The sequence below is a fragment of the Apostichopus japonicus genome, chromosome 10, assembly GCF_037975245.1.
Source record: "Apostichopus japonicus isolate 1M-3 chromosome 10, ASM3797524v1, whole genome shotgun sequence".
NCBI classification, from domain to species: domain Eukaryota; kingdom Metazoa; phylum Echinodermata; class Holothuroidea; order Aspidochirotida; family Stichopodidae; genus Apostichopus; species Apostichopus japonicus.
Genome location: NC_092570.1, coordinates 7,888,541 through 7,906,115, shown reverse-complemented (window position 1 = coordinate 7,906,115; position 17,575 = coordinate 7,888,541). Strand labels below are relative to the sequence as shown.

The following is a 17,575-nucleotide window of genomic DNA, read 5'->3' as shown; positions in this document are numbered from 1 at the left end:
AATTAAGACACATAGCGTGAGGTACATGTGATGACTCTTTTTTTTGTTTTTTGAGATGCTTTCACCTGGTATATAAGCTGAGTCATTTTTAGACACGTGACCAAAACAGCATAGTATTTTCACCTAATCGCAACAATAGCCTTCTTTTCTATCCAAACAATTTTAATGAACCAGCCTCTGGCTGCCCACTGGCTACAATCCTCTCAATTTTATCGTTCATCCTCCAAGAAAGTCTGTACACCTCCAAGAGACTCCTGCCTCAAATTCGCTCTCTCGTATGATCCTGAGCGATGACTCATGTTCCATTTTCATTATTATGCCAAATTTCTTCCGGGACACAGCCAGTCTAATTTCCATTAAATGCAAACTCTCCACCGTGTTCCTTACGACGTGTACCGCACACGAAAGAAACAGAAGACTACGAGGCGAGCTGCACGATTCACAGCGTTCATTAAAGCTAAGACATAATGTCTCCAAGGCAACACGTTTTTGTACGAGTTCAGGGACTCGACTGCGATAATGTTCCATGCACCCTGCTGTATCCGCCCAGTAATTGATAGGGTAAAGGCCTTGTTTGTGTGCATGCTCTCCCAGAGAAGAATTGTAAAGGTAGAAGAGGAAACTTTCGACGTTCATCTCTGTTGAAAACGTGATATATTCTTCTACTTAGCTATCAGCGAAAAGATGAAAGACAAACCCCATTTTGATTCGACTTACAAGGAGTTGATTGACTTTCCAAGCAAGTAGACTAATCTCTCAACCAGAGCATCAATTTTGAAAAGGCCAACAACTCTTTCTCTGATATTGAACAGAGATAGAGGGATGGTAGAGGGTGTGGTTTGTGAAGGGTGGTGGAAGGTGGAGGGGGGGGGGGAGTCAAAGGGGTACAGAGAAGTTCACACTGTACTTACCGAAACATCATCATGAGGAAACAACAGCATCAATCGCATGGGATCTGCATTTAGCTGCGTCTTCTTTGCTACGAGGTTATTCTCATAATCCACTGGCTCGATCAGTGCTAACTTCTCCTAAAAGAGATAGAAAAGAAAATGGAGGTTGGGATATTGCAGACTACAGAATTGTGGAAAGTTGTCATCAATTCGTCCATCAACCCACAAGACGGAAACCATGGTAATGAAGACAGCCAAGCATGGCAACAAAACTGGGCAAACAGTGAAGCCAATTGAGCAATGCATTTTGAAGAAGGGATTATTATTTATGTAGCCTATGGGGGTTCATCGCCCAATGTCAGTCACTCCACAGCCAGCGTTCAGGAAGACATAATGTACATGACTATTGATCAGTCTAACTTGAACAATAGTAGAATTGGTGTTACAATGAATTTCAACAGGCCAAGACACTTATTTTCTTGATTATAAATGTCTTTGTCAACAATGTTAGTAATGAACAAATCCAGCTTATAATGTGCTGATCCTTATCATGTATCAAATTATCCTTTCCTTTATCCTTTCCTTTATCCAATGTACTTAACCAGGAAATAACACTAGGAAGAACACTTTTGATTTGGCCTACTCCAAATTCAAGCTTTGTCAAGAAACTAGGTTATAAGCGACATGAACGCGACTTAAAAAACAGGAGAAACAAAAAGGAAATGCATTGTGTATAAAGGAGAAACACAATGAAGTGATTCTGTGACAGCAAGATGCCCTAAGATGCTAGACGGGTAGTTATGTTTCTTGATGCTTTAAACAGAGATGTCAGGTTTTGGAGTTTTGAATGCCTCCTGCACATACCCACACACACAGTACAGTCAGGGTTGCTATTATAAGGAGTGCTATTTGAGTTGCCAGTACCATGGCTACAATATGTACAACAACTGATACAGTAACACCTTGCTATATATATATAAATATATATATATATATATATATATATATATATATATATATATATATATATACTGTATATATATACAGTATATATATATATATATATATATATATATATATACACAGAATATATATATATACAGTATATATATATATACAGTATATATATATATATAAAAATATATATATATATATATAGTTAGTCATATTTTCCTCTAAACAATGAGTGGTTCCCTAGCAACCAACAGCATAAAGACAATAAGTTGTGTTTTTCATACAAAGCAAGCAGATACGAATGGAAGGTATCGCTCTCCAAGTTGAACGATAAACAAGTCAAGGATCTACTCTTGTACTGGTTACAAATATCTACGAGTGCTTGTCAATGATGCTCAATTCTTGCTGGTATGTTACTTTTAACACAGAGAGCTCTTTGCAGTGTTTCTTAGTAATTCTTACTTACACTGAATATTATAGTTGGAATGATAACACTAGGTGTTGCCACGGTATCTAACTTCTTGGCTGGTTCAGAACTCATACTGGACTGTTATTCTTAGCTCATGCTAAAAGAATAAACTTTTATTAAAGCACAAGCAGTTCCTTCTTCACAATTTTTCACAAATACTGGAGACCAAAAAAATCTGGCCTCCTCCTGATCCAACAAACAAATATAGAATCGGTGGCTGAAGCAAAGCAAAAACAGAACATCCGCAGTGGGTAAAACTTTACAAACATCTCACTCCTAACGACTCTGTAACCTTCCTTCCTAGGACTCACATCTCCACCATATAAAACATGTTTTATTAGTGTACACTCAACTAAATAATGCAGCACAACCAACCCACCCACATCGCATAAAAACAAAATTCACATTGAAGTTTTAATTTTCACAAGATCAATGAGGGAAGTATTATGCCCTTTTCGTTTTGTCTCTAATTCAACTTGCATTAAAAACAAAAGATTTGACTGTTGAAACAATGGTCGACAGCTAGATACTTTTAGTTTCCACACATTGACATTCCGACACAAGCAGTCATTTCACATGCAACACACAAAAAATGGTGGCCTGTTATAACTGAATTGGCTTCAATAAGAAACCTCAAGCTTCAGTGAGTAAGCTATATTACACCCAACCGTTTACTTAACAGTGTATAATACAGAGTGGGTAAAACAAAATCAGTACAAATTGAACCATTCAATGGGAACCACCTGTACTCTTTTACCAGAGTAAACTATTAAAAATGATGTATTGTTTTTAAAGGAACACTATACACGCTCCGCATTGTACTAAACACAGATAGGGTTTTTTAAGTCATGATTCATCATTTATATATCGCTATGGAGATATGATGGTACCATTTACATAAATTTATGTTCTTGTACTGTTGTCTAAACTGGTACAGAAAAATAGTAGGGAAGGACACTTCAAAAATAGCTCTAAATATTTGAACGGATGAAATTTAACGACCCACTGAATGTGTATTGCTTTAAGGTGACTAGAACCAGTCATCTGTGCTAGGCTATCAAATTACCAGTGCAACCTATCAATTAGGGACCATGACACTGGACTGTGCAACCAAGGTATACTAATAGTAATATGATGGAAATCTATTGTAGTTTTAAACAAGTTTAATAATTGGTAGGTATTAGGTCACTCACTGCTTTCCCCTAAATTTGTGGGTTCCATTGTCAGGGTTATAGAAATGAGATATATCACTCACCTCTGGCTATATTATAATATATATATTATAATATGGTTATAACATACCATATATTAATGGGTATATATATAAGGCACTTTCAGCAAATTTAAAAAAATAAAATTTAAAAAAAAGATTAATTCCTTAATTCCAAATAAACCTGAATATTATGATGATATGAAACCTAAACTGCTGGTAGAAGTGGACATCTGACATGGAGGATGTTTTTGTTTAAAGGATGCAATGGAAGAGATAGAAAGAAAATGATCCGGGGAGAGGGAGGGGATTGTCGATGGTGGGATAGCGTGTTGATGGTGGGGGAAACAGAATAACACAGTGCAGTTCTATAATTCTATTCCTGGGTATCTGGTTAATTGCCAAAAATATTGCCAGAGTCAGCAAAACATCAATTCTGTGTTCCAGTCCATGCCAATATCCTTTTGCTATGCCCTCCACACATCTCCCCAAACAACCATCCATCCACTCTCCCCCTCCTCACACACTCCCCTTCCCGGGGCTATGTCAATGTTCCCAGGGTCCAATGTTCCCAGGGCTCGATGTTCCCAGGGTCCAATGTTCCCAGGGTTCGATGTTTCCAGGGTTCGATGTTCCCAGGGTTCGATGTTCCCAGGGTCCATTGTTCCCAAGGTTCTTTGTTCCCAGGGTCCAATGTTCCCAGGGTCCGATGTTCCCAGGGTTCGATGTTCCCAGGGTTCGATGTTCCTAGGGTTTGATGTCCCTTTTTTTTTTCAAAAATCACCCGAAGGGACGTTGTTCAGTAAGAGCCGCACAGAAGTGTTGACCTGAGAGTCCAGAGTTCCACGAGGCCGAGAATTAAGAGGGTCCGCTTTGGTGCTGCCCAACCGTGCTCGGGGACAGGCTCAGACCCTGGGAACATCGAACCATGGGAACATCGAACCCTGGGAACATCGGACCCTGGGAACATTGGACCCTGGGAACATAGAACCCTGGGAACATAGAACCCTGGGAACATCGAACCTTGGGAACATCGAACCCTGGGAACATCGATATTTCTGGGAACATCGAACCCTGGGAACAACGAACCTTGGGAACATCGAACCCTGGGAACAACGAACCTCGTATTCATCGTCAGCCATTGAAATAACACGAAAACGGGGAATATCGAACCCTGGGAACATTGAACCCCGGTAACATCGGGTAGACCCCCCCTTCCCCTTGCCATTAGCCATCATAAAAGTTCCAAGAGAAAAGTCCAAGTATTGAACCAAGGAAGGACTCTTGCTCAATTATCAATATCATTAATAATAACAACGCAAACGAATATAGTAGAAAACCAATCAAATCAATTGTACTGAACTCTTTAAGTTAGATTCAAATTATTCCAGGTTATAACAGTCGGAATCAGTTAGCCATTCAAACTTAAAAGTTTTCTTCTGAAAGTAAAAGGCTATCTAGTATTTTGTATGTTACTTTTTTTCCCAGGGTTCAACTTTGATTGTAGCAACAAGCAGAGGAAATATTTCATCAAAACAAATGCAATGAAAGGAAGAGAGAAATTCCATAAATCACAAAATGATTTGTAAATATTTACAAATCCCATCATGCCTTTCCTTTCACTCATTTAATTTTACTTAAAGGAACATTCTCACGTCATAATATCACTGGCAACAATTGTATTTATACTTTGCAAGAAAAACAGTATCTTCAGTTTTTTAGAGGTTAATAACTTCTGCTGCTACTGCTGCTATGTTATCAATCTAAGCCTTGCTTACACTTGAGAACAAGTCTGGCTTTAAACTCTCCCCCTCCTCCCCAATGCTCTGGGTCTCCCGCCCCAATGCTCTGGGTCCCCCAAATGCTCTGGGTCCCCCAATGCTCTGGGTCCCCCCAATGCTCTGGGTGCCCCCAATGCTCTGGGTCTATTTTGTAGTGTAACCATGGATCAGGCGTTGCGATTGGGCCCTGTGTTACACTTGGATTAAATTTGTAATGCAAAGGCAGCTTGAGGGTTAACCTGGGCTCAGCGTTGACCTTTTTAATTTCATTAGCACATAATTTGACACAAGATTTCGTTAGGAATTAAATAGCTGCAGTGTACTTTCACAAGGCTAATTGTTCTGGGGTTTTCCCCCTTCTGCTAGTAAACAAACAACCACAACTTCCCAGTCGGTGGTATAACTGGATCTTGCAGTTCTGGCATGCTGTCAGTGTTTACACTTAGCTAATGTGGTAAAATATTTCTTTTGGAATTTTGAACATCGCAATTCATTTGAACCCTTCTCTATGAAAAGTAATGACCATAGTTGTCATGATAACCACAAGATCATCTGCATTTTATAGCCAACAGTACCTCCTCCTAACTTTCATGCAATGCTTTAAATAATGTACATCTATTCGATAACAAACGCAATACACCATCATAGATGCAATACTTTGCTTTAAGATTCAAGCAGAGAGCTTGGTACCTTGATTTTGACTAAAGAGTATTTCAGGATTCGATATTACTAACAGACATTACCTACACAAGCAGGCTGTAAATGCAACTAATTCAACGATCATGCAGAATGCAGTTAATCATAGATGCAATAAATTCAAAATGACAAATCTAAATAAATATCCAAAGAATTTCAAAGGGGAAGGTTTTGAAGCAGTCCACTTTCAGTAATTATTAAAGCCGGATTTGCAGTGACATTTCAGGTTTGAAGTTGTCTATTAATAGTGGGAATCAATCTTAGTCTGTTTATTGACTGAATACTGTGACTTTTATCTGCTTCAAGATTCCTTCAATAATGGACGGTCGTCTGGTCCGCCTGTAGCTATAACCAATGTGAAGGTCAAAATTTAAAGCATTCTGGTTGCATTTCATTGCTAGAATTACATAATACGGTCCCATTACAAGCACCAGCTCGCTCTATGAACCGGAAATAATATAGTGTTCAAATTTTGTGTGTGGCAGTTATGCAGAATAAACTTTGTCTCTAAGTATGAAACACTATGGTTCTTGCATACAAAAAAAACCTTGCTATACACATATTTGAAATTGCATAGCATATTGACCATTTTACATTTACATTTTGAGATGTCGTATAATTGGATTGATTGCTCATTGGTAGAAGTCGTATTATGGACTCTACAAAGTATTACTCCAGTAAAAAGGGATTGCTTGGTAATTAGCTTCACCAGTTAATAAATCCTGCCCCAATCTAAAAATAAGCATAGTAGGCTATGCCCCATGAATACTTAGTAGGAAATGGTTTTTGTTTATAGGTCTAGGCTAATAGTTGATACTTGCTTGCAAAAAGAACTTTATAATCTACTGGTAACTGCATTTTATTCTCCTTCCTTTTTTTTTTCTTTTCTGGATTTACAGTAATATGCCATCTCTCATTTCTAATGTTTCATCCTATTAGCAGTGCCTGGACATGCTGCAAAGAAAACTAGCCGTTTTTAACATTTTGTGTTACTGCTTATAAATTACAGAATGCTAAGTTTCTCCAAGGGTCATATGGCCCTTTTTTCCTTCCATCTACAAAACAAAAACACAAAGATTGGGAAATTTTCAAGTTGTGCCATTGGAATAAACAGTTATAAACCAAAAATGTCAAATTCTTAGCTACTTCATTGCCACCTACCAACAGTTCTGCTACACAGTAAACACACACCTACTGATTCACAAGATACAATATTAACTTTGTACACAGCCAGCATTTTGTGGGCATTGATATTAATGATTGCCCACGTCTGCGTAAATTTCACGCATTTAGAGTATTCGCTATTCATGAATGCATTGTGACTAAAGTCATATATGCATTGAGAGTGTCATCCTCCATTAAGCCTAGAGTTAATTAATCACACAGAACTCAATTCTATGCATTCAGTTATCAAAGTGTTTTGGATAAATCAATACAAACCATCACTGGCTTCCCTCTCGTCCGCAAAGAATTGATAATTTACGGAGAGAATGGGTCACCGTGCAATATAATGTAAACACTCTTGTTACCTACGAATGCTGTCTTGGATTTTGTACTTTCACAAACTAATTAACTCATGGATAGGAATGACAAAATCATCTCTGTGCTAGGCAATTTCAACTGCACAAGGGGGGAAACATTGCTTGGTGTTTAAGATTCTCTACCAAATATTAGTAAGGTAAAAGTATAAAATCTCAAAGTTCTCAAAAATACTTTTCTCGGTATTTTATCGACAATCAATGACTCCCCATTTCCTCCCATCGCCAAAAACATTCACAACACCAGCTAATTCTCCTTGCAGTGTAAACCCTATCGTCCTTTTTTAATTACGTTTTATATACAACTTTCTGACAATTTTTCACCATTGGTAGTACTCTGCCATGAACAAAATCATTGGGTGTCTCGAAAGAATATTCAAAAAGTAACTTTTGCTCGAAATCTGACGGTGACTTTTAACCAAATATTTTAAAATCCTTCAACAAGAGGATTTCCTTCCTGATCTACTTGGTTTAAGGGCAAATCTAAAGTCACTCTCCTTCATGTCCTCACTGCCCACCGTTCACGACAATCACTGTCGGAAATCAGGTTGACCTGCCTTAAAGTTGCCTTCTGCGAAAATCTGCCACAATCTGATGGATTTCTTTGGTGGCTATTAAAGCAACAGTGATGTACTTGAGTCTACTACCATTACGACAGCAAAAACCAAAAATTAGACATAAAATCTTTCAATGTTCCAAACTGAAACAATTACTTTTAATTTAAGGATTATATACAAAGCCTTGTTCACATTCCAGAATACAAGGAGGATCTGTCCCAGCAAGGGCATTCAAGATCGTATTGTGAATGCCCGAGAACCCCGCACCAGACCTTGAAATTGTGATCTCGCTTTTGGGGAGGAACCTGACCAGGCTAGGGCGATCAAGATCGTATTGTGGACACCCAAGTATTCAGGATCAGACCCTGAAACCGTGACCTCCCTCTTGGAAAAGATCCTGACCCTACTCGGCGATCAAGATTACAGAGTGGATGTTCGGGGAATCAAGCCACCTTACGTGTGGACGTGTCTGGCTTCAGCTTTAAAAGTATCCTGAATCTCCTAGCGTTCTAAAATCTGAACTATATATACTTTAACTGAACTATATAACGCACTATATATACTGAACTATATACAGAACTATATACTATAACTGAACTATACTGAACTATATACTGAACTATATATATACTGAACTATATACTGAACTATATATACTTATAATACTACAGTAGGTGGTTTGTGATGTCACCAACACAGATGTTTTTCAAAGAGAAAAAACTCAATTTTCATATCGTAATGTTGTAATCGATTTGACCTTGAAATGTGACACATTTGGAATGTTTGCGTGGTTGTCAATGTTCTGTACATTTAGAATTTCATCAATGTACAATTTGTATTGTAAGAAGAATATTAATTCACTCAGCAGATCAATGATTTGTACATCATGAAGAAAAAACCTAAACCTAATTGATACTGTACTGATTTAGCTTGTTTGCTATCTTGACAAGAAAACCAAATTTCACAAAATTTTAAAGATTTGTATCCCCATGATGCAAAACGCATTTAGGATGTGGTTTTTTACCTAACCATGCGGTACACATTTCCAGTAATTTTGTAAAACAGTGAACTTTAGCCATTTGGACTATCCCTTTAAGTAGCCTATCCCATATATGTCAGCAAAGAAAACCCAAGATTTCAGCACACTGGACAAATCTAAAACTTTGATCTCAAAATTCAAACCAAATGTGTCAGGACTGTTATGTGATGAAAAAATACAATTTACTGATAGGAATATCCACTTACATCCCTGGATAAATCACTCATGTCAAGGGTCAATTCTTAAGTTTTCTAAAATCATATCAATATTGATAGGATGGAAGAATAAATATCTTAAGAGATGCCAAACTAACTTTTTTTTGCTTTGTCTTTTGTTTTAGTCTTAAAATCTTGAAGGGTTTGGTTGATTTAACTACTCAGGAAGTCTTTATCTGACCTTTGACCTGGCATAGTGACTCCAAGGAAATAAAAAGATCTCATGCTATGTTCTCCAAGGGTTTACAAGAATGATGATTTAAAGCAGCATTTTGCGTCCTCGACTATGGTATTTCTCAACCTCACTGACTCCACTATGCCATAACGACATACATAACTAGCTTATCTATTTATATTTTACATTTTACATTTTACATTTACATTTTACATTTTACAAATGGTGGCATAAAATTCGAAAAAATTGCAACTTTCAACTGTTTTGTTCTCCAAGATATTTTCCGTTGGGAACCCAATAAACCTCGCCCATAATATGAATATTTAAACACTACGAACGTCATTGACAGATACGTAATATAATACCACGCTTGATTTGTGTACAGTCTATATGGCAGTTGTACCAGGGAGTTGTAATAACGCAGTCTTGAATCTATTTTTAGCAACGGCTCATAACTAAACCTGCATCTCTGATTGGTTGAATTCAAACTAGTGGGTTTGGGAACTGAATGCGATTTAATTTTGTATGTGGAATACTCGCTAATTAACGTTTTTGGCAGGGAAAAACTTGGCTAATATCTTAATTTGCTGTTTTGTGATTTGATGTATGTAAAAAACTCGATGGACATGTCAAAAAAGTAGAAAACGGCGACCAAACGCAAAATGCTCATGAATAAACATACTATTCACTGATTGGTGGAATTCAAACTAGTGGATTTGGAGATATGAAAACTTTGTCGAGGACACTTTTACTCGTTATCGATACAAATCGTTAATTACTCGCTAATTAACGCTCTTGGCAGGATGAAAACTGGATGGTATCTTAGTTTGCTGTTTTATGATTGATACATGTAAAAAAATCGATGCACATGTTAAAAAGGTGGAAAAAAGCGACCCAACGCAAAATGCTGCTTTAAGCCAGAAATAAATGGAAACCAAATAGAAACAGTTTTCCACTGAGGTGGAAGTTTTTCTAAAGGATGTTGTTGAAAGATGGTTTCCAGTATACACCCCAGATGAATTCATATTTTGCTCCCAAAGACAGAATAAAAGCACTCTCTATCTTTAAAGTACTTTCTACTTGTCAAAGACGATTTGTTTACTATGAAATCAAACTCAGAAATGTTGGTATTGATATGCAAGGGCAGGAAGGAGGAAATACAACATCCTTTAATTCTATAGGTCAAAATATTAGGGTTCACCTTAAACAACTCTAAATGGATACAGAAGACTGGTTGGGTTATTATAGCTTAGGAGCAGTCTGGAATTGTTTGCATAGGGTTAGACTATGTAGAGCAGTGCAGTACAACAGCTAATAAATCGTATTGGTACTTATTTATAGCTGTAGATGCAGAACTAGAAGAAGCATTGCAATGTATGTTACAGGCTGTACCAAACAGATGCTCATGGTATTCAACAAGAAAACTTTAATCACCTTTCATTGAGGCTGTACCATAGAGAAGTCGGCTTTTTCTCAACAAGACAACTTAAATTACCTTACTGTACATTGAGGCTGTACCATACAGACTCCTCAGGTACTCAACAAGACAACTTAAACTACCTTACATTGAGGCTGTACCATACAGACGTCTCATGGTACTCAACAAGACAACTTAAATTACCTTACATTGAGGCTGTACCATACAGACGTCTCATGGTACTCAACAAGACAACTTAATTTAAATCACATTTCATTTCGGCTGTACAATACAGCAGTCTTATGGTACTCAACAAGACAAATTAAATTACCTTCCATTGGAAAATATTGTTACTACAGGACTAAGGGATTAATAACTCATACGTCTGGAGGGCTTGTGGACAGTGGGAGGAAAGAGAGGGAGGGGGTGGGGGGGGGGAGGGGCTAACACAACTTTTTGAAGCGAAAGCAAGGCTCATTTGATGAAAATTCACATAAAGATATGAATGTCTAAATGCTGATGCATTTTAGTGTATGTTTGTCTTTTACTGTGGTATTGATAACATCCTTTATCATATGGTTACTTGCTCTGACAGCAGAGCATCTTCCTGCTCTGACTCTGTCCTCTGGGAGAATCGCAGGCTACTAGCTACCTGTAGTGCTCTGATCATATACAGTTCTCCTTGTCCCCTGCTTAGACAGAATAACAGTTCCATGAGCCCTTGCTGGGACCAGGAAGCTGTAACTACTGTTCTGTGTGAGCAGGTGGACCTGGAAGAAAATTCTCCAGGCTCTTACTAAGTACTGTGATCTGGAGAGCTGCCATTTATCAACTCCTAGATCCATCACAGTATTACTTCCATGCTTACTTTGCTACAGAGTCCAGTTCCTGCTCTAATTAAATAGTAGGTCCTACCTGCTCTTAGCCCTAATGTAGGATGACACTACACAGGTGGTCCTGGGAACTGGCTTTGTGAAATACAACCTTGTTAAAACTCCTGTTGCAACTTTATGGTTATTAAACAAACACTAATAAAGTATCTTTTTCTTCTTCTTTTTTCTTTCTTTATTGAAATCCTGTTAAGTTAAGTCAATTTCAGGAGGGCAAAAGGTCCTTTTGATTAATCTTTAGTGTACCTTTGGGAGGAACCGAGCATCCTTCCACTCTAAAATAGATATATCTGACTATACAAGGAGTTCTTTATTCTTATAGAAGTATACTGCAAGGCTAGCCATGGATTCCATATCCCTACTGTACATGTACATGAAAAGGGATACCACTAAAAATCATGGTCAACAAAGTAGGTCTTCAACATCCTTGAACAGTGCAAGAGCCTAGGATGTTACCATGGTAACCATGAAGATGCCTGTGATAATAGATAGAGGTCAATAGGTGTATAATTTAATTTACAGGTCCTCCTGTAGGTGGTTTGGCAGGAAGTATACAGATGCTCTACCCATTGTACAAAGATCAACAAGGGTTCCTTGAACTTTCTCAATATAATCTTCCCCCCCTTCTGCTTTTTTTGAAAAATTTTGTGCCAATTTTTTTCCGAACCAACCCACTTGAGCATCACCTCAATAAAAGACTGCAACTGATAACATTTCACAACACACCCTCCTAATTCTATTTCTGTTTCGCCAATCGAAGATTAAAAGAATTAAGCTTGGTTTCTGCTGAAATGTGCGATGCCAAATCGCGTTTACAGTGTTCTGTTTGTGCATAAATGAAAGCAACTGATCATATGAGAACTATTGATACAGATTTTTCCTGGAAGAGGCCTAATGAAAGAGAACCCTGGGAGAGATGCAAATTAGCGATATGCTCCATATTAATAAGCGGACTTGGTAAATCAAACCCTGCACATTATGCATACATGCCTTTGGAATCAAAGTTTTGATATATCAAACATAGCAGTTCTGATTGTTAATATAACAGCCAACATAATCAAATCTATCCATAAGTGAAAAATACGGGATGGGAAAAAAAAGAAGGAAACATGTGCATTTGCTAAATGAAGAACCCAAGCATGTTACAGGTAACTGATGTATTGTTACTTGAAGTTATTCCGTGTAACAGCAGTACAGTAACAACTTTAGCTTATATAATAAATAAACAGTATTCCAGTACGTTTGATAATGTGTCGATTCTTGACCTACCGACTAGATTCATCAAACTGCTTTAAATGCAAAAGACTGGTACAACAGGATATAAGGGAAATACTAGAGATTCAATTGCTGGAAGGAATACATATATATAACATAGAGGTGTTACTAACCACTGTAAAATCTACTTCTACCGGCCCAACGGACGAATCTTCTGACCCTGAGCTTCCTTTGACTCCTTTCACGTCGGGATACGTGTAAGTAGAGCTACCGCCGTGTAACTGTTCGATAAGTATAGAAGCTCTTTTAACCGAGCCGTTCTTGCCACCTCGTTGAAAGAAGACTTCATCTTTCTTTCCTAGCGGTTTACCTCCGCCGTCATCCGTCTTCCTCTCCTGCTCCTCCTCCTCTTCGTCACCACCCGGTAATCTCAAGATGGAGAAGGGGATCCCTAACCCAATCTCACCCTCCGAATCGGTCTCGTTCGTGACGGAGAGGTCCTCTACTATTGAATTTGTGACCATCCTCTTTAGTTCTGCGTTCTTTGTCTTTAACAGTTCTCTCCTCATATGAACGATGCCCCTCTCTACCTCTGCTTCGCTCGATTCGGCCGAAGTGGAAGTGGAGTCGATATAGTTTTGATTTTGCAAGTCCGATAAGGCCAGCTTCCTTTTAGCATCTCCTAGTTTACTCTGTTTGATATTAGACGAGGTTGTTTTATTCTCCGATTGTTTTGTCGTTGACTCTTCCTTCTTTTCCAAGAAGAGAGCCTTGGTCAAGTTTGATTTCAAATCCTCCATGGCATCTTTGTGTTTCTGACTGGGGTTGTTGTCTTTAGTGCTTCCTTCGTGCCAAGTCTCTCGCTTGGCAACGTCGATTTGCTTCTTAGCCCCTCCTCCGCCTCGAATAGAGACGACCTTCGGAGTGGCTGTGCTGCTACTGCTGCTGCTACTCGACTCCTTCTTCACTTCTTCTTTGTTGGTCACTTTTGTCTCTGATTTCCTGATGGTCGATAACAAACTTTTACTAGAGGTGGTGGAGGAGGAGGAGGAGATGGAGGAAACTGAAGTTACCTTGGAGACGGTGGTCTCCTTCTTATTAGCACTGGCCCGCTCTCGTTTCAACTGTGCTGCCCTGGAAGCGGCGGATTCCCTGGGCTTTGAAATGACCCGAATAGAACTACCGACGACTGGGGTACTGGGTTTTTCTCCCGAACGGTCGCTATCGGGAGATGAAAGAGATCTCGACGATGATTTAGAGGACGTCTTTTTGGATTGAACAGACTCCTTCTTCATGTCTGAAAGTTCACGCTTTATCTGACCGATTCTTGCTTGATGCGGACCGGCGGTGGAGGACTTTGTTGCTTTTTTCGTCGCCTCCCAGTCCTTGAGAATCGAGGTCATCAAGCCCGACTTGTTGCTATTCAAAGATTCCTGCGAAGTTTTCAGGTTGGCATTGATGCCGTTTTCCTTCGACAAGTTAGACTTGCTCAAGTTGGCCTTTGTCAGCGGCGCTGTCGTCGATGGGACCTCTGGAGGTTTGAAAGTCGGGTGAGATAATCGTTTTGGTCCGTTTCTCTGGCCGTTTGTCTTTTTAGCCGTGGTGGTCGATGATGTTCGTTGAGCAGGGAGAGTACTCCTCTTGTTGACGGGATTTCGTTTAACACCACCATCCAGGGATGACAAACTGCTGATACTCGACGACGAATTGCTTCTCCCGCTGGCCAATCCCTGCTTCCTCAGCATCATCAGTTCTTCTTTCAGGTCAGGATTATCGCAGGTGGGGCTGGAACCGTTAGTGTTGATTGTTCGGGCAGGTTTTTTCTTCTCAGATGCTTCCATCAGTGCCTTCATTGTTGCTTCGACTTTTTGTCCCGCCACTTTGGAAGTCGTCTTTCGGGGGGTCGTGGAACGTGTCACGTTGACTCGGACGTCGCGCCGGTCTGACATAGACCTTCGAACTGTAGCGCTTCTCTGCTCGGCCATGTCTCACGGCAAAAGCTACAAGTTGACTTCACCTGCACACACACACACACACACAGAAAAAGAGAGCCTTCCAATTAAAATCTCACAAATTTCCTAGTTTATTGAGCTAAAATACTTTTAAGATTTGTTGCTATATATGCTAACTACTTGATCAATGTTGATACTGTGTTTAATATAACAATGTTTGTTGGGTCATCACTAGCATCATCGTTTACCTTTCAATGCATCTCTGAGGATACTGTGTTACTGTCATTAGGACTATTGTGTCATTTTTTTTTTCTATTACATATTTCAATATTTTGCTGGTTTGATTACAGGTAATAAGTCAATGCTATAATTAAGGCAATACCTTCAGTTAATTGTCAGGATTTAATGCACAAACTATTAACAATAGTGGAATATTTATGAAAGGATGTACCAGGTTCGGATATGTTTATGTAAAACCTATTTGATAGCTGTTATAGTGAATGTTAGGAAAAGAATCAAATCTTCTTATCGTGCTGACATTGACGTCTGCAAATGTCGAAGCAACTTCCTGGTTAGATAGTTGATATTCTCATTGGTAGGGTATTTGATATTGAAAGACATGTTAACTACATCCTACCCAATACATAACAGCATTGATCAGTTATATAGTACAGTTCAAGTTTGTGGAGACTTGCTTTGAATAATCATTAACTTTCATTTGTTAGTAGAACTATATGCGAATCTAATACTAGAGACTGTGATATGTTTTGGATAATTGTGTATGTGTGTGTGTAGTTGTATGTGTTGGTTAAGTTTATGTGCACTTGTTTTGTATTCTGACTGGGGACTTGAGAAAAGAAATCCCACGTCCTTTACAACCAATTACTCAGAAGAATTCTATGTGTATGTGTGTGTTTGTAGTTGTCCACATGTATATATAGTGCATAATATATATAATATCACTAATATGTGTATCGTAAAGCACTGTGTCATTTTCTATGTATTTGCCCACATGTATATGTAACTATAATATCACTAATATGTGTATGGTATAACACTGTGTTATTTTCTATGTGTGTGTATTTGCCCACATGCATATATAGTGTATAATGTATATAATATCACTAATATGTGTATGTTAAAGCACTGTGTCATTTTCTATGTGTGTGTATTTGCCCAAATGTATATATAGTGCATAATGTATATGATATCACTAATATGTGTATCGTAAAGCACTGTGTCATTTTCTATGTATTTGCCCACATGTATATGTAACTATAATATCACTAATATGTGTATGGTATAACACTGTGTTATTTTCTATGTGTGTGTATTTGCCCACATGCATATATAGTGCATAATGTATATAATATCACTAATATGTGTATGTAAAAGCACTGTGTTATTTTCTATGTGTGTGTATTTGCCCACATGTATATATAGTGTATAATGTATATAATATCACTAATATGTGTATGTTAAAGCACTGTGTTATTTTCTATGTGTGTGTATTTGCCCACATGCATATATAGTGCATAATGTATATAATATCACTAATATGTGTATGGTATAGCACTGTGTCATTTTCTATGTGTGTGTACAGTATTTGCCCACATGCATATATAGTGCATAATGTATATAATATCACTAATATGTGTATGTTAAAGCACTGTGTTATTTTCTATGTGTGTGTATTTGCCCACATGTATATATAGTGTATAATGTATATAATATCACTAATATGTGTATGTTAAAGCACTGTGTTATTTTCTATGTGTGTGTATTTGCCCAAATGTATATATAGTGCATAATGTATATAATATCACTAATATGTGCATGATATAGCAAAAACATGCCAACAATGACATTCTTTTCATACTGAATCAACAGCAACTAAGATCTGAGTCCGAAAAAGGACCTTTGCATTCACTAGTTAGGTCTCCTTCATACATATTTCAAATTATTCACATATTTAGGGAAGTTTGATTCTAGGGATCATGGCCAACTTACTGAATATTTGTATTCCATAAGCACGAGACCAGTATGGAACGTCAAAACCAAGAAAAGGACTTGTGAATATCGTCGGTATTGGCGGTCATTATGTGGCAGTGTTAGGATCGCATGATAAATAAAATGTTGTTGGTCATTATGTGGAGGTGCTATTAGTGCCAGATAAGGATTTAAATTGTTCTTGGTCATTATGTGGCGATAACTTTGTATTCACATATTGACTTAGGTTTACATACTTTTTTATGCATTTTTGTCGGTTTTGGCGTTCCATAGACCAGGAGCCAATAGTACTCATCAATAACCCCAGAGTTTCTTCACTTTTTATTTTATCCTATTAAAATGACCTAAAATACTTTAAAAGCTATTATCTACTACCATTTGCATCTATTGTGTGCTTTTGATGTGTGAACAAGTTATGCGGTCATACTATATATATGTAACCTTACAGAATGAACCTGTCAGCAGCCTAAGGGGCTCTCATTACCCTGGGACACCATTACCTGCTTGACCTCCCCCACCCCCTACCTGGATAAGTGACAGCAAGTAATGAATGAAGATCTTCTTGAT

At 38.1% G+C, this 17,575-nt stretch overlaps 1 protein-coding gene across 31 annotated transcripts in view; it reads right to left on the bottom strand.

Moving 5' to 3' along the window:
* The window catches only part of LOC139975204 (dedicator of cytokinesis protein 11-like), a 152,726-nt gene that overhangs the window by 80,080 nt on the left and 55,071 nt on the right, over nucleotides 1-17,575 (bottom strand). For 26 of the 31 annotated variants that reach the window (XM_071982902.1, XM_071982912.1, XM_071982908.1 and 23 more), the window contains exons 2-3: nucleotides 13,220-15,063; nucleotides 912-1,028 (exon numbers count right to left, since the gene is read on the bottom strand). In XM_071982902.1, coding sequence (XP_071839003.1) covers nucleotides 912-1,028; nucleotides 13,220-15,031 — 1,929 coding nt within the window. In that variant the 5' untranslated portion in view covers nucleotides 15,032-15,063. Of the gene's footprint in view, nucleotides 1-911; nucleotides 1,029-2,310; nucleotides 2,464-13,219; nucleotides 15,064-17,575 lie in introns of those variants that run through there. The other 5 variants (XM_071982927.1, XM_071982928.1, XM_071982929.1 and 2 more) reach the window with 2 other exon arrangements.